This window comes from Papaver somniferum, chromosome 11 (assembly GCF_003573695.1).
Source record: "Papaver somniferum cultivar HN1 chromosome 11, ASM357369v1, whole genome shotgun sequence".
NCBI classification, from domain to species: domain Eukaryota; kingdom Viridiplantae; phylum Streptophyta; class Magnoliopsida; order Ranunculales; family Papaveraceae; genus Papaver; species Papaver somniferum.
The window spans coordinates 76594967-76612109 of NC_039368.1; the positions used below are offsets into that span (position 1 = coordinate 76594967).

The 17143-nt window shown below is 36.6% G+C and overlaps 1 protein-coding gene across 1 annotated transcript; it reads right to left on the reverse strand.

The window, feature by feature from the left end:
- Positions 1-7694: 7694 nt before the first annotated feature.
- Positions 7695-12930, reverse strand: LOC113323194 (serine/threonine-protein kinase GRIK2-like). Its single transcript, XM_026571470.1, has 13 exons — positions 12771-12930; positions 12494-12668; positions 11900-12248; positions 11159-11233; positions 10997-11041; positions 10743-10817; positions 10189-10276; positions 9922-10046; positions 9497-9592; positions 8778-8844; positions 8553-8668; positions 8358-8436; positions 7695-8268 (listed from the first exon to the last, which is right to left on the reverse strand). The coding sequence occupies exons 3-13, from the start codon at positions 12176-12178 to the stop codon at positions 8159-8161; spliced, it is 1155 nt and encodes a 384-aa protein (XP_026427255.1). The 5' UTR covers positions 12179-12248; positions 12494-12668; positions 12771-12930; the 3' UTR covers positions 7695-8158.
- Positions 12931-17143: the final 4213 nt, after the last annotated feature.

Consider the following 17143-nt stretch of genomic DNA (forward strand, 5'->3'; position numbering starts at 1 on the left):
GGGGTGGAACACGTTCCACTTCACCTTGAAAGTATGTTTTATTGGCATATTGAAAACAATGTGGGAAAACACGTTCCACTTCATCTTGAAAGTATGCTTTATATGGGTCTAAAGCAGAAGCTAGAGGTCTGGAATTTTTGTTGTGGTTCACCCATTAAGAGTCTTTGCAACTCTCTATTGCGGTAACTGAAATTGCTTGTTGTTATTGTTAGATTAATCCGATTTTTTTATCGTATGAACTTAAATCGTCGTGGTTCCTTGAGCTGGTAATGGTAGATCGGTGATTAACGCGAGAACTACTAAAGATAACGGGTGAGAAATGGACATGTAATTACGAGACTGGAAAAATGTGTTCTTCTGCGATATATGTCCCCAAATAGTAGAGATTGAGTTGTTGCAGAACGAGGCGTGCTTTTTACAACGTCTTGATCCCGTAACAGCAGAGCTCGAGTTATCACAGGTAAGGATTGTATGAGACACATACATACATGGTGTTGTTAGGCTCTCAAATGTTCAACGACAGATTATCGTCTTGTATAGTATACAAATGTATACACACATTTAATGAACATAGATTTATCCAACTTTGAAGCATTTCAACAAAAACTTACTAAGCAACTCTACCACTGCACAAAATGTACTTTAAAGCATTTCAACAAACATTTGCTAAGAAACTCTATCACTTCACGGAATTGACCAACTCTCCCTCGTTTTTTTTGTTTGTTTGTTTGTTTTTATTCTTCTTCTTCTTACTTTGCTAACAAGAAATAACATATATAAAACATGGTGTACTAAATTGTTGAGCTCGATGGACTAAAGTAATGAGGTCAATAGACTAAACATATTTTTTTTTAAACAAAGATTAATATCGTGTTTGGATCCAGAAACAGAACTGCTTCTGCTTCTCCAAAAGTAAAAGTCGAAACAAAAACATTTTGCTTCACAAAAAGTTGAATATTATGTTTTTAGAAGTCGTTCTGAAATTTTATACACAAACTAACTTCTTACTTTTTAACTTCTAGAAGTCGAAACACAACTTCTAAATTATATTTAAACGCGCTAAACCACCAAGTCATATCTATAATACCGAATCTCTGAGGTAACTTTGAATTTACCATATGACTATATGTCCGCGTTATCGGTTGGAATAGATCCCCAACTAAACTGGCCAATGTTAGGGTTCTAGACCTTGACACTGGAAATAAGCTGCAAAGAACTTGAAAACAGGGGATAAAGCCCTTTGTTCTGGGGAGAACAGCCTCTGCTTTGTAGAACAAACTGAATAAACTTCTTAGTATTGATAATTGATAAATTACAATCTTAGGATCGAGCTATATATAGATGAATAAACTTGATAAGCAAGCAAACTAACTAAGGAAACACTGTAAACTAGAAAACTGAATACTAAATACGTAAGGAAATCAAATACTAGGCTAATAAGCTAACTCTAATAAAGGAAGTAGGAGTTGGCGTCGCAATATCCCACCCTGCCTGAAGCAAGTCTTGTACTAAAGCCTCTAACTCTGGAAAGCGCGCAATGATATCATCAACATCTTCCCATGTCGCATCATCTTTGGAGTGACCCTTCCGTTTAATCAGCCACTTTGAACCAGCTCGGTTTCCCTTCTTATACATCTTCCTGTCTAAAATTTCTTCTGGCTCCCATTTTTCATAGTCAATAATGGTAGGTAATGTAACTTCAACAGAAGTAGTAGGACCTAACTTCAGTTTTAACTGTGATACATGGAATACTAGATGTATTATTCTAGTGATAGGCAGGTCCAGTTTATACGCCACAGTCCCAATCCTCTCAAGAACTTTAAAAGGGCCATAAAAACGAGGTGATAGCTTCGAAAAAGACTGATTATCAACTGTTATCTTTCTATAAGGCTGAAGACGGAGATAAACAAAATCATTAACTGAAAACTTCCTTTCAGTTCTATGAGAATTAATGTAATTCATTCAAGCCTGTGCATCAGATAAGTGAGACTTTAGCAGCTTGAGTGTGTGATCTCTGGCACGTAAGTCCAAATCCACATCATTCACCGGGGTTGAACCGGGTAAATAAGCTGAAATTGTTGGTAGAGGACGGCTGTAAAGAGCTTCATATGGTGTCATCTTAATTGCAGAGTGGTAACTGGTGTTATACCACCATTCAGCCCATGCTAACCATTTGAACCAATCTTTTGGTTTCATTCCTTCAAAGCATCGAAGATAACATTCGAGTGTGCGATTAGTGACTTCTGTTTGGCCATCACTTTGTGAATGATAAGCTGAACTCTTGCACAGTTATGTCTCTTGCATTGTAAAGTAAGATTCCCAAAAATTACTCATGAATATAGGATCTCTGTCACTTGTGATGGTCTTTGGCATCCCATGAAGTTGTACTACTCCTCGGACGAATAGATCAACTATTGTACTTGCAGAATATGGATGAGACAATGTAACAAAGTGCGCATATTTTGTCAGACGATCAGCAACTACTAAGAATGAACTCTTACCATTAAAAAGTAGAAATCGGTCTATGAAATCCATAGAGATGTCAATCCAAACATCTGAAGGTATTGGTAGTGGACTTAAAAGGCCATGAGGAGCTACAGTTTCAGTTTTATTGCGTTGGCAAATCTCACAATGTAGAATATATTCCTTAATGGAATTCTTCATGCCAGACTAGTGAAAATTTTGTTGTAATCTCTTGAAAGTTCGCAAATAACCAGAATGACCACCCAATGGAGTAGAGTGAAAGTCATGAAGAAGTTTTCTACACCATTCTGAAGAAGAAACAACCACAATTCTTCCCTTATAACGCAACATCCCATTTATGTAAGTTACTATTAGGATTGAGCTGCAACTAATCAATTAATGCACGTAAATTTGGATCATTATGACATTCCTCAATGATGTCATTAACACCAGAGAAGATTGGTGTACTTATTGCCAACGATTGGGGGTTAATAAGTCGAGACAAAGCATCTGCATCTTTGTTTGTCGAGCCGCTGCGATAAATGATTTCATAATCATAGCCTAATAATTTTGAAACCCGCTTCTGCTGCTCAATCGAGGATAGACGTTGCTCCAAGAAATACTTCAAACTTCTATAGTCTGTATAAATCTTAAAATGTCGACCAAGCAAATAGGGTCTCCATTTATTCACTACAGACACAATAGCATTTCTTTGTCGTAATCAGATATGTTAAGATTCTTACCAGATAAAGGTTTACTATAGAAAGCTATAGGTCTTTCACATTGCATTAACACAGCACCAACGCCACCACCAGAAGCATCACAGTCCAAATAGAACTCCTTCGAGAAATCAGGTAGTATTAGAACATGCGTAGTAGTTAAATCCTGTTGAAGCAATTTGAAAGCAACAGTTGCCTCTTCAGTCCAGTTGAACGCGTCCTTTTTAAGCAGCTGAGTTAAAGGAGCACTAATTTTCCAAAATCCTTCACGAATTATCTATAATAGCCGGCCAAGCCTAAAAATCCTCTAAGTTTTTTAACTGTAGAAGGAATCTTCCATGAAAGAATGCATTGTATATTCTCTGGATCGACAGAAACTCCATTAGTTGAAATCAAATGGCCAAGGTAACCAACAGACTTTTGTGCAAAAGCACATTTGGATTCCTTCACGAATAATTTGTGTTTCCGCAAGATTTCAAACACCAACTCTAGATGTTTGATATGAGCATCAAAATTCTTGCTATAGATCATAATATCATCGAAGAAAACCAGCACGAACTTGCGTAAGTAAGGCCGGAATATATGATTCATTAAACTATGGAATGTTGCTGGTGCATTGGAAAATCCAAAAGGCATGACCAAAAATTCGTAATGGTCATCATGCGTACGGAATGTTGTCTTTGGAATGTCTGTTGCATGTACACGAATCTGGTGATAACCTGATCGTAAGTCTAACTTGGTAAAGACTTGCGCACCATGCAATTCATCCAATAATTCGTCCACCACTGGAATTGGATAACGATCTTTTATGGTTATCTTATCAAGTCTACACACATGCGCCACGAGCCGTCTTTCTTTCGAACCATAAGAATAGGAGAAGAAAAAGGACTAGAACTAGGCCTTATAAACCCATCTTGTTGCAGCTCACCAACTATTTTCTCAATTTCGTCTTTTTGAAAGTGTGGGTATCTATAAGGGCGTACATTCACAGGTCCAGCCTCCGGCAGTAAGGAAATTTTATGATCTTGTATATGTTCTGAAGGCAGTGTTGTTGGAGTAGAAAAAATGTCACCAAAAGTTGAAAGTAGTTGTTTAATTGCAGGTAACAACACTGAATGCTTGGAGGCAGAAGTAGTTAATGTAACTAGTTCCAATAAAATTCCATAGTTTTCTGTAGACAATAAACGTTGCATCGGAGAGCATCCATAATCATTACAGCTGATGATTGGTTACCAGTTAATATGACGGATGTGTCTTGAATGCTAAATTGCATAATCAACTTCTCAAAATCCCAAGCAATTTTACCCAATGTGCGTAACCATTGGATTCCCAATACTGCATCACAACCACTAATTTCTAACAGATGAAAATCAATTTGGAAAATTATACCTTGTAACTTGACAGTGACATTGCAGCAAGATCCTTTAGTGTTTAAATGACCTCCATTGCCCAGTGTTACACGTAAAACAGGATCAATAGAAGAAAATGCAAAGCCACATTGCTTGGCTATGATGGGATGCAAGAAATTACGCGTAGACCCTGAATCGACGAGAATTGTGATAGGTCTAGCCTTGGCATAATCAGTGATACGCATTGTATTAGGAAACGTAGAGCCAAAAAGTGAGTTAAGAGAGATAGTTGGGGATGATTCCAGAGCGGCAAGATCTTCACTAACTTGTTATTCTTCAGTTGCATCCTCAGTCTCAGTGATGCATACAGTAGAAGGATGGTCCATCTCTAAAAGCAAGTAACCCGGCTTGGTATTAAGACAAACATGTCCAGATTTAAACGGTTCATCACAATTGAAACAAAGACCCATCTCTCGTCTTTCTTTCATATCTTCCCATGATAAATTCTTATAACCAGTAGGAAGTGTAAGCTTCTTGATTGGAGTATTAGTAGGTGACGATGCATCTCGAAGTGGAGGGGGGCGATAAGGTTGTCGTGCAGGAACCTTATTAACTGTTGCATAAGGTTCTTCTTGATGAATGGCCTTTGTAAAAGCTTCATTCAAAGTTTGTGGTGCAAGCAATTTAACCGCACTACCAATATGAGGTTTGAGAGATCGAATGAAGCAGTTGATCAAGTAGTCATATGGAAAGTCAACAAAATTCAATAACTTCTCAAAAACAGTTATGTGTTCTCTTACTGTACCTACCTGATTAATTGTACTAATAGCCAGACGAGCATCAACAAATTTCTCAGGTGCAAAACGTGCACGAACATGAGCACAGAATTCAACCAAGTCACAATTGTGACCTTAGTTTGATTCCATCGATACCAAACATTAGCATCACCTTTTAAACTAGAAGCAGCAGTAGTTATTTTAAGGGCATCATCGGCTTGATGCACACTGAAGTACTTATCAGCATTAAAATTCTACCCATCAGGATCCTCTCCATCAAAGGTAGGAAATTTAAGATTGATTGCATTGGTTCTGGCATTGGGTGGAGGTGGAGGTGGAGGAGGAGGAGGACCATTTGCACCACCATTATTTTGGATCAGCTGGGGAAGAAATTCAGCAAAAATTGTACGAAGCGAAGCAGTGAGTTGGGTGTTGATAGTCGTTGTAGTTTGCATAAGCTGAGTGCTGAGAGCAGTCGTTAAAGCTGTAGCCATGCTAGTGGTAATAGTGTTTGCTAGAACCGTGTTGTTCTCAGTTGTTTCCAGCCTACGAGCAACTCGTTCTTCTTCTCTCTGTTGACGTTTCTCAATAGCCTTGTTCTTGCTCCTCTCTTGTTCTTGATTCTGTCGTACTGTCATAGCAGTAACTAGGGTATCAACGTTTTTAGACATATCTGCAATGCCATCGTTTACCAGTTTCAGATTCTCTGTATAATCATGACCCATTGGAAGAAAAAAATTGGTTGAAAATTGAAAGTGAATCGAGTTGGCTCTGAACCAGGTGTTAGGGTTCTAGACCTTGACATTGAAAATAAGTTGCAAAGAACTTGAAAACAGGGGATAAAGCCCTTTGTTCTGGGGCGAACAGCCTCTGCTTTGTCGAACAGACTGAATAAACTTCTTAGCATTGATAATTGATAAGTTACAAGCTTATGATCAAGTTATATATAGATGAATAAACTTGATAAGCAAGCAAACTAATTAAGGAAACCCTGCAAACTAGAAAACTGAATACCAAATACGTAAGGAAATCAAATATCAGGCTAATAAGCTAACTCTGATAAAGGAAGTAGGAGTTGGGCGTGACAACAGCCAACTTGAAATTAACGCAGCACAAGTCATGATTGTCTGGATGGATTGGATCGATAGTTACCGATTTCCATCCCATCCGGGAAGCATAGTAAGTGCCTGCATTGTAAATTTATCTTCCATTTCTAGAGATCCCATAACAAAGGAAAAAGTCCTCCTTGTAGTTGACCACTGATAAGAAGAAAAGTCAATTCGATTCATGTCGTGCCGCACCTCATTGACTTTACAATCTACCAAAATTCAACCCGTTGATTACTAATTTTCTTATATTTATGCACAACATGATGATCAACAAAGAAAAAAAAAAGTACCCGTTTCTGACCAAATTTCTGTTTTCTCATCTTCACAAAGTCACAACTCACGATCTCTTGCAGCCACGTCTGTATCTTTGGTTTTTCTTTAAATATTTGTCCCATGAAATGAAAGAGAAGAATAAAAATTAAAGTCGTGGTAGGACCTACCAATCCGTTGGAAATGGGGTCGCATATTATTTTATCAAAACAATCTTAACCGTTTGTTAAATACATCTAACTTTTGTTTCCGGATGACAACATCTTTAACGGAATATGATGTGATGTGTGAGTGAGTGAGAAGTCTTCAATCATGCAATTGGAAGGTATGGTTATGGTATGTTTTTCTAGATGTAAAATACAAGTATTAATAGCTTATATACGTGGAGAAAAAAACTTTGCATCCACCGTTCGTAATGTCTTTGTTTTTGTTTGAATAAATGTCATGATCCGTAGATTCATCTGTTGCGTAGATTCACTTGACGTTATGGTGATGATCATTCACACAAACTCCAAAAACAAATGAGAAGAATGTTTTATTTTAGTTGACGCGCTGCAAAACATTTTTGATTTAGCATCATCACAAACAACCATATGCAAGGTCTCTATATTGAACAAAAATGCTACTCGTTTTGGGTCATTTTGGATCGAGCACTCATTTCAGCTAAATAGCATACAATGATGCTCTTCTCTAGTGTCAGTATATTACAATCATATCCATGGTTAAAGCCTCTGAAGCATACTATCCAGTGTAAAGACAAAAAGTAGGGAGAAAAGCCATAAATATATCAAAGTAGCCACAGAGCCAACCAGCAGCACCACCGGCTTTCAACCAGAAAGTGAATAAAGAAATACATCTAATCTAGTGAAAGTGAAGATATAAACCACAAAGAAAAGTTGCTTACGAAAATTGACAAATTTGGATTAACAAACACATCAGCTTCTAGTAATCAAGTTATCCAACTAACAGCCTGTAGTGGAGCACCAACCCTTTCAGAATATGACCAAATTTAAACCAATAAACTATGATCAAATTTTAATTTTAATTTAAGAAAGACATTTCATGGTACAACCACTAAGCACAACAAATATATAAAATAAATAAATAAAGTTAGGGCGAGACACTATCAACTGCCATGAGAGTTTCTCGAAGAAAAAATTTGCCAGACCAAGGAATTTTTCACACAAAAAAAAGTAAAGAAAGCCCCCCATAGAATACTCGAAAAAAGCTAGCTGAACCATTAAGCAAGAAGTTAGATGAGATTTTTTTTTTACCCAATCAATAAACTCCCAAATTAAGTCGTTTCTGCAATTTCTATAGCTTGCTATTCCCCTTATCATCATTGATAACCCATCAAAATCCTTTATCCTCTACTATACAAAATCCTCATGGTGTCAATGTTTGGTCAGTATTGGGGTTCAAGTAAGCAACCTCCCTTGCTCTGTTTTCTGTGAGTCAAATTCTGTTGTCCACTAGAAAATATTACGTTTGCAACGACATACATGCTGAGGAATAGGCCCTTCTTCCCCGAGAACCCAGGGATGTTCCGCAATAGCATTCAAAGTAAATCTATATTGCGGGTCTGGAGTAGAACAAAATTGCAAAGAAGAACAACAAATTAGAACAAAGTCCAAAGTAATCTTTAGGATGAGGGATATCACCAAAACTGACCTTTGCAAAGAATTCCTTCCAGCAAATTTTTAAGCTGTGAGTCAATCTCGTCGGGAATTGTTATAGGGTTGTTAACAATCTGGAGAAAAAAAAAGAAAGAATACTGATTACAAGGGGTTCATTTATTTGTCCAAGAAATTCAAGAAAAGTGTTACAGTAAGCCATGAAAAACAGCAAACGTGGAAGTAGGCGAACCTTGTCATAAGTTTCTTGCAGCGTGTCCCCGATAAACGGGTATTTTCCGAACACCATATAGTACAAGGTAACACCAAGAGCCCAAGTGTCTGCTGCTCTACCATGGTAGGTTATACCTGTTCACGCAGGTAAAATTTTCAGTATTAGAAATAGTCACCCCTCCTTCAATCCAACCTATCTTGGGAATTACTATAGCCTATAGGTTGTAGCAGTTGGGCCACCCACCTGAACAACATTCCGGTGCTGTAAAAACAGGAGTCCCAGGAGATCGCCGAAGTTCATCATTTTCATCCTGTAAATAAAATCAGGATAAAGGGAGGTCAGCGATACAAAGTATTTCTAGGTCAACATGCCAATATGAGTGGTCAGGTTAGTTAGGCAAAATTGTCCTGTCGATTAGTCTAGCAAATTAGCATGTTTTCGATCATAGAAAAAGATTCACTGTCGTGAGATACTAATATTAGTCCATGCTCAATACTGATGCAATCAATTAATGAAACTTAAGCTCTCCAGCTGGAATATAACAAACTACGTTTTCGAGGCTCGATCAGAGGGCTAGTCTCCAGGAAGGATATCTTTGGGGAAACACTTTAACCAGAAGACAACACTAGCAACCACTACAAAGTAGAAATCTAGAAAAGCAAAAGCAAATTTTAGTGCCTCAACTACGCATCGTTTGTTCAACTTTATTTATTTTGGCCAATGATCTATAGCATGTTAACTTCCAAGCCTAACCGATACCCATCGCAATTCATTAGCAGAAGAAAAGATCATAATGTCACGAGAGATGTGTTGTCAAAATGTCAAACAACTAGCTCAAACAGCTGAACGTCAAACACCCAGAGTCGATGAAGTTCTCTTTTGATCTTAATAACAACACCAAAATTCTCCATATGTTACTATCGTCTGTACATTACAAAGTTTAGAGCAGAAACAGGCCTTACCTCAAAGACCTGGCTGACACTGAAGTCTGCTATCTTAACAACGCCGCTTCCTGTAACCAAAAGGTTATCAGGTTTAATGTCACCATGCACAACGTTCTGTCAAATCAAAAAATAGAAAGCGTTAGACCAGTCATAAAAAGTAGCTAAGTTATACTGGTCATACAAATTTTCGAGACAAAATAGGGTCTTGCATAGCTCATGTAAGTCCTTAATTTGCATCCCTGACATGACTTCATGACAGAAATATGCTGCAAGTGACAAACCACAGGGTCACTCATGGCTTGTCGAGAAAATTTGTACGAACTGCAGCTGCGGCACTTTTCATACAATTTTATACATAGAGTGAAACTAACGGAAAATAAAATAATCTTTGAATCACAGGAATCTTTTCAACAAATAAAGAACTATTGAGATCAATATCGTACATGAGTATGGAGATACATCAGCCCAGCAACAATGTCTCTAAGATATTTTCTAATAGTTGTGTCCTCCAAGCCACCAGATGCACCGGAACCTTCGGGAGCCCACTTGCCTTCCACATATTCAAGAACTATGAAAAAAATGGAAAAGATGTTACAAGTTAGTCCAAAGTTCAAACAGTTATTATTACTGTTTACCAACCACAGAATCTTAACTTGGAAATCCAATTAAAGCAACAATAAAGCCAAGAAAAAGGAAGTGTCAATGAATACCCATGTAGAACTGATCAGTGTTAGGGTCATCCATCACCTCAATGAGATTGACTATATTGGGATGATCCAACATTTTCATGATTAAAACCTGCAGGAAAGACCACACCACTCGTAATTGGTAATTGACACTCACACGGCAAAGCTAGATGCATAAAATACATTCAAAAAGATTCACAAAGTTGTTCACTCATAAAATCTCAAGAAGTTAATGAAACAGATCCAAAGGGAACTAACACATCATTGAGCGGGGGAACTAAATGAACTTATCAACCAACTCACACACCTATCTGACTTCTTAAATTAATTCCATAACCAACCAGTAAATAAAACTTGAGACGAAGATACCGGACAAAAGGTGATACAGAAGATGGACCATGCCAAATCGAATCTTCAGAACAGGTCACACATTAGGCCCAAAATGTTCAATGTCCTGCTCTCCCAATACATGGAGGGAAGGAGATGGCTTACAGAACCAGATAGGGCTAACCTTAAAGGCGTAACTAAAACGCATCCTAACAGAAAACATCAAGCAAAAGAAAAAGAAAAGCACATACCTCCCGAAGAACGTCACTCATGGCGGTTTCTGAAGGCGCAACTCGTTGTTTTAAAAGATGAGACTTGTGAAAAGCCTGTGACGAAATATAGCACAAGTCAAAAGTTAGTGAAAATTTGATGGAAGTTAATTACTTCGTGTCTTCGTCTATTCACTTAGTAAGGCAGCCCAAACAAAAGTGAACTGTCATTAAATATAACAGGCACAATAATGGCAATACATGCTTGATGCTTCTATGTGGAAAAAGAACACTACCTTGATGGCGTAACGTTTTCCATCTATAGTACTTCGGTACAAAACCTGTAGAATAGCAAAGGCAAAATGGTATGTGGAGAGAAAAAAAACAGTGAGATGAAGTTATGTTAAACTCGTCTGACTGATGAATATGAAAACATTAGTCAACATATCAATTCTTACCACTTTGGCGTAGCTACCAGATCCGATCTTAAACTCCCGAACATACTCGTTAACCATTTTATTTCCACTATCATCCTGGACAATACAGATGGAAATTAGTCTTATATCCCAAATTTCGCACACACAAGAGTACCAATTAGTATTTTAACATATTTGCTAAAGTACCATATGGAAACTTAATTTGATCCTCAAGGTCCATAATTTAGGAAATCAGTCTATTCATGTGCTCATATTATTAAATTCTTGTTTATAATAGAAAAATTGCAGCAACATAATCAACAATCAGCAGGGTTACATGAGAGACTGCGTTGAGCCACAATGGATCAATAATTGTACAAAAGACCTCCTTCGATACACAAACCAAAATAAACCATATACGGGGGGACACAGTGTGAATAAAGAGTACATTCTGGAATCTGGAATAGCCTGCGAGAAACTTACTAAGCCTAAGATTAAGAAACTTGTAAATTTACTTATTTGGCATAGGTTTAAGAAAGTAACTAACTTTAAGCTTAATCTTATCATCTGAAAGAATCCTTCTTGAACAATCTTCTATACATATCTAGGCTCTATTACCTCCATCTTCACATCAAAATAAACTTTTTTGTATGTCATGAAGTTTTGCAAATCATGAATCACAAAGTAAAGTTCCCTTGCTTACACGACACTATCTAAGCCCTTTGGCAAAGGGCGGAGAAAACATGCGACTTTTTATACTAAGGTAGTGCGTTCATTGTTTACCTCTGAGCGAACAACCAGATGTGTTTCCTTCACGGGAATTTCCCTGCATATCTTTCCAGTTTGAATTCTAAATAATATAATTTGTTCAGATCGTTTAGAGGGGCTTTGCAACTCAGCATAACTTCCGTTAGTCATATCAGTACGTTCACAGTCATAATCACCTCCATCATCTGACTCATAATCGCTCAACAAATGCTCTTGTGACTGCACATTGAATCCAAAACAACTACAGCAGCCGATTCCCATGAATCTTGAAAAGGAATCACTCTTTGAAAACATGTTGAAATCTTAACACTCCCAATATAAACTACAACCTTAAGTAGCACACTACACAAATGAACCCCTGTACCTGTAAAATGCAATTTCTCAATTTCCTAAATTAGAAAGCACAACTTGACAATCATTTTTCTTTTTTCAAATAAACTAATCATAAGATAAATTCATGTTTCTGCTCTACAGACCAAATAATTGAAGTAGGTCACATTTGAATTCGCCTGCTAGGTATATTTTACCATTCCAAAGCGTAATTTTACGGAGATAATATAAAAAACAATGCAATTTCTTTATCAAGTAAAACAGCAACAATCAACATACCATGATAGGAGGGGTTGTAAAGGGCCGGCGTTAAGCCCTAAACAGGAATTGTTATTCTATGGGATGCCATTCACACAATGAATTGAAACAAGCGACAAAATCTATTCCCTTCCGATTCAACACTAACATTTCGCGAACTCCGTCTTATATTATCTTGGTTGAAGCCTTATTAAATCTAAACAAAACAAAAATCACAGTTCAGAAAGAAAAAAATCTCTAAATTTATTAACAATAAAAAACTGCACAGAATTAACGCAAAGAAACTATTAGTATTTACCTAGAGATGAAGAATTGTAAAACCCCAGCTCCGAATTTAAGAGGAAAATCCAAAATTCGGAGATCGGGAATGATTAAGAAGAAACCCTGAAACGAATAAGGAATTGAATTTTACTATTTTTAGGTTAATACAAATTTCTTTTTCCTGCGTACGTTTACGTTAAGATACTAAAATGCACTTAAAATGCGCATATTAAGGAACAGAGAAAGAGTTTTACTTCTGTACTTCACTACTTTTTGGAGTCGTAATCTTTGACAGAACCGTTTTTGGTGTGGGCAGTTTTTGGGTGATATGTGGGCCTATTGAGGAAGTTGTGGGCCCAAGTGGACCGTTGTTCTTGTAATTTTGTGTTGCCGGCAGGTAGCGACGCGTCTTGTTGACAAATGGTTTGCGCTACAGAATTTCATGTAGAGCAAAGCACCAGGCGACAGAATAGAAAACTTATCTGGTATTAGAAACCGTTGAGGAGGAAGAAGGAGATCGAGAGGAAGAAAGGACAATGATAATTTTCAACATGAGAAAAATGATGATTTTAAGTGAAACGAAGAATTAAATCTTTTGGAAGATTTTAATTGCTACGAAGATTTAGAGTTTGATTGGTTTTAAGAATTTTTTGGGATTTTTATGAAACTCTTTTTTCTAGAATTTTTCAGGATATAATTCCTCTGTTATTGAAAGATTTAAACTTTTATAAAGACTGATTCTTTCATATTATATTAAAGTAAAGGCCACGTTCTTGTTATTTTCTCTAATGCATTCATATTTTTGAGAAATTTTAGATTTATGAAAAACCAACGACTGAGAGAGAGGGGAGAGAGACAGGGAGTAAAAACAAGCTCATGTGTTGTGATTACGGGAGAAATCAAGTGGAAAGTTGTGAGAGAAGAAGAAGAAAAGAAGAAAAAAAAGTAACTCTCAACTTAAATCGAGATAGCCTAGAGTTTTGATGTTTATCCGTGGAGAGTGAAAGAAGAAGGAGAGAATTATAGAGAATTCAAAATGAGAAAACGAGAAAGGCAGAATGGTAGTTTGGATTGTCACTAAAACATTCCTGTAACCAAGATAAGCTCTGTTTAGTTTGATTTAAGTGCAAACCACTTTTTCAAGCAGCGCAAACCATTTGTCTTCTAATTCCCTCCATTTAGGATGTGGTCGGGCCACATATACATTAATATGTGGCACATCTTTTTTTTTTATAAGTATTTAATTTAAAAACCTGTCCCCTGCAAATCCCATAAAATGCTTTATTTTTTTTGAGAAAAAGTATGAAGTTGACAAAAAATAAAGACAAACAGTTACTTAATAAAATTGTTTTGGAAAACAAATGTCTACTTTATTAAACGTGTTAGCATATAAAGATGAGAAATATGTGTCCTGACCACATCGTAGTTTTTATTATTGGGTGAGCAATGGATTGAATCCATTGGATTCGGTTCAATCCACACCCAATCCAATATATAGTGGATTTCAAGTTTGGCATTCATGTCAAATCCAGCATCCAATGGATGGCAGATAGGTGGATTGGATGTTGGTAAATCCAATGGATATATCTTCATTATTATTTAAAATAGATAAGGGTGTAATTAAGAGACATCCTCTAAATAATCCCATTTATCATTAGTAATTAGTCGGCACATGTTAGACTGAACAAAATATCCTGATTAACTAAATGTATACCTAAGTATACCCTGTATTTAGCATTCTATACTGAAGTTAATTGACTTGAATCCCCTTACCTAATGGGTGTGGGTATCTGTTGGATTTTTAAGGTGCACCGGCATCCAATCCAATTATGCATAGGTCGAGGTTCATGTAATCAATCTCATTTTAGATGACCCAGATGAGTCTTTTAATCTCGGCGAGACGAGATTTGACCGAGAAACTCGCTGAGACAGTCGAGATCTCGGCGAGACAAGTTTTACATATGAAATTTAGTAATAAAAATCAAATCTCATCCTAAAAAAACGTTTTTTCTTTTTACTTTTCATAAAAGTTGGTATTGATTCTTTATGTCATCATAAGTTTAACATGTGTAAGGTGTGCAAAATGCTTGGCATACATGTTGCGGGTATAAAATTTGAAAATAAAGACTCCGAGAATCTCCCTGAAATAAAGTTGTCTCAGTGTCTCGGTCCCAAGAGGGAAGGGCCGAGATCCGAGATTGACTATATTGGTCGGGTGACAAATCTAATACAATATGACTGGGTCAGATTGGATCGGCATATTTGGTGAGTTTTTCTCATCTCTAATTTTCGTTGTTGCAACACCGAGTAATCCAGAGTAGGTTTATTCGTTAGTAAAGCCTGAATTATGTTATATTTATATATATTTTTCTCTAACTTCAACTCAATTTGATGATGATCGGTCTTGAACTGATATGATGAGTATTTGTCATCCTAAACCAAGATAATCTCCTAAAACCTTATGTATATGAAGTTAATACTAAATTTGTCTATTCTGCCCTAAATGTTAATGACGACAACTCTAACTCTGAATTATGGATGGTTGTGTGGAAGTGTAAACTACTCGCAAGAATTCATCTTCTTATTTGGAACGTTCTGGAAAGAGCTCTTCCAGTCAACGAAATTCTTCACAAACGCATCCACATATCTGATTTTAGTTTCCTAAGATGCAAATTTAAATCTGAAACAATTATGCATACCCTAGTATCCTGCAACTGTCTTACTAGAGTTTGGAGACTTAGGAACATACAAACTACCCAGTTTCAAAACTTTACTTTTCACCAATGGGTTAGATTTTTGGCTTCAGCTTCATCCTTATGAAGATGCGTCCTATAGAGCTGATAACTTCTCATTGATTGCATGCTTGATGTGGTCCATCTGGACAAAACGAAATGGCTTAGTCCATAATGTGAAATCAGAAGAACCAGCTATTATTCTCCACCACGTATAGCCAACTTCACCTAGTATGGTACCCCATAAGGATTGGACCAAGATAAATACCAATAGTGCTTGGAATCCAAATTCTTTGAACGGAGGAATTGGTTTCATTCTTAGATATTTAAATTACCATATATTTGTTTATGCTCGGCTAACTTACCTGGTATGTCTTTATGTAGAAGAAGAAGAAACTCAAGTAATCAGAGATGCTTTGATGGTAGCTATGGAGAAGAGACTTGATGGAACCATTTTTGAGAGTGATGCACTAGCTATTTTGGAGAAAATTAACAAGAAGACTTTCATGGGAGATCATAGAACCCATTGTCTGCCACAGGATATTAAAACCTTTTTTCGCAAAGTTTAAATTTATATCCTTTGTATTTGTTAACCGTTTTGCAAGTGGATTTGCTCATATATAGACCAACAAGATAAAACTAATGCCAACCATATGGCTTGGTCTTTAACCCCTATCTGGATCTCGCCTTCTCTATGTACGTACCATCGGGATGGTCATATCCAATTCTCAGTTTATTGCTTGTAAAAAAAAAATGAAGCCAATTCCAATTAAAATGAAGTCTTTTGAGGCGAAAAGTCTATCCTAATTTGCAGAACCAAAGAAAAAAAATAGTCTAGGAGTTAATAGGTTTTGGATGTCATAACCAACACATAAAATTATCAAAAAATAACAGGTTTGGATTGTCGTTGATGGTCCAAACCAACTACTAAAATCACTTGAAAAATAAATTCAAACAATCCTTAATGATTTGAATTGTTAGAGCACTTCTCGGTCGAACTCGCAAGCGTTTTTATCTCAAGATTGTTTTTCAAGTTTATTTGTCAAAACTATAAGTCTTGATTACTAGTCTACTTATAGCTATTCTCGGACTAGAATAGAATATGTAGTTGAGATTTATACTTCACGACGTTCATCGATTAAAGACGAAGAAATACTAAGGGGAGCTTGTGGAACTTCATCAACAAAAGGTATGTGGAGACTTGAGCTCATCTATCACTCAGAAGTCTATTCTATTTTATCTTCTATTAAGACAAAAGTCGTATAGCTATATAGACTTTACATTATACACGTTTGATATTTCGAGATGAGTTTAACTCGCTTATATCTTTCTCGAAATATGTGTTGGTAAGATTTTTGCTTTAACCACGTTCATCATTATTCTTGACGAAATTCAAAAGATGATCATGTGAAAATCACCTGGTAACATCTTACATGATTTGTGTGAGACGGTCATTTGATGTAGGATAAGAATGTTTAGTATTGATCATTCGATCACTTGAAAATTGCTTATAAGCTAATAGTTTGTGTGAGACAACTATTGTCGTTTTCTAAGAATGTTTCAATGATTGAAATGGGAGTTAAGAGCTAAAACCCATGTATGGATACATTACGGTTTGTGTACTTAGTGTACAAACTGTTTTGACGGAATTCGGGACCAGAAGTTTGCATACCCGTTT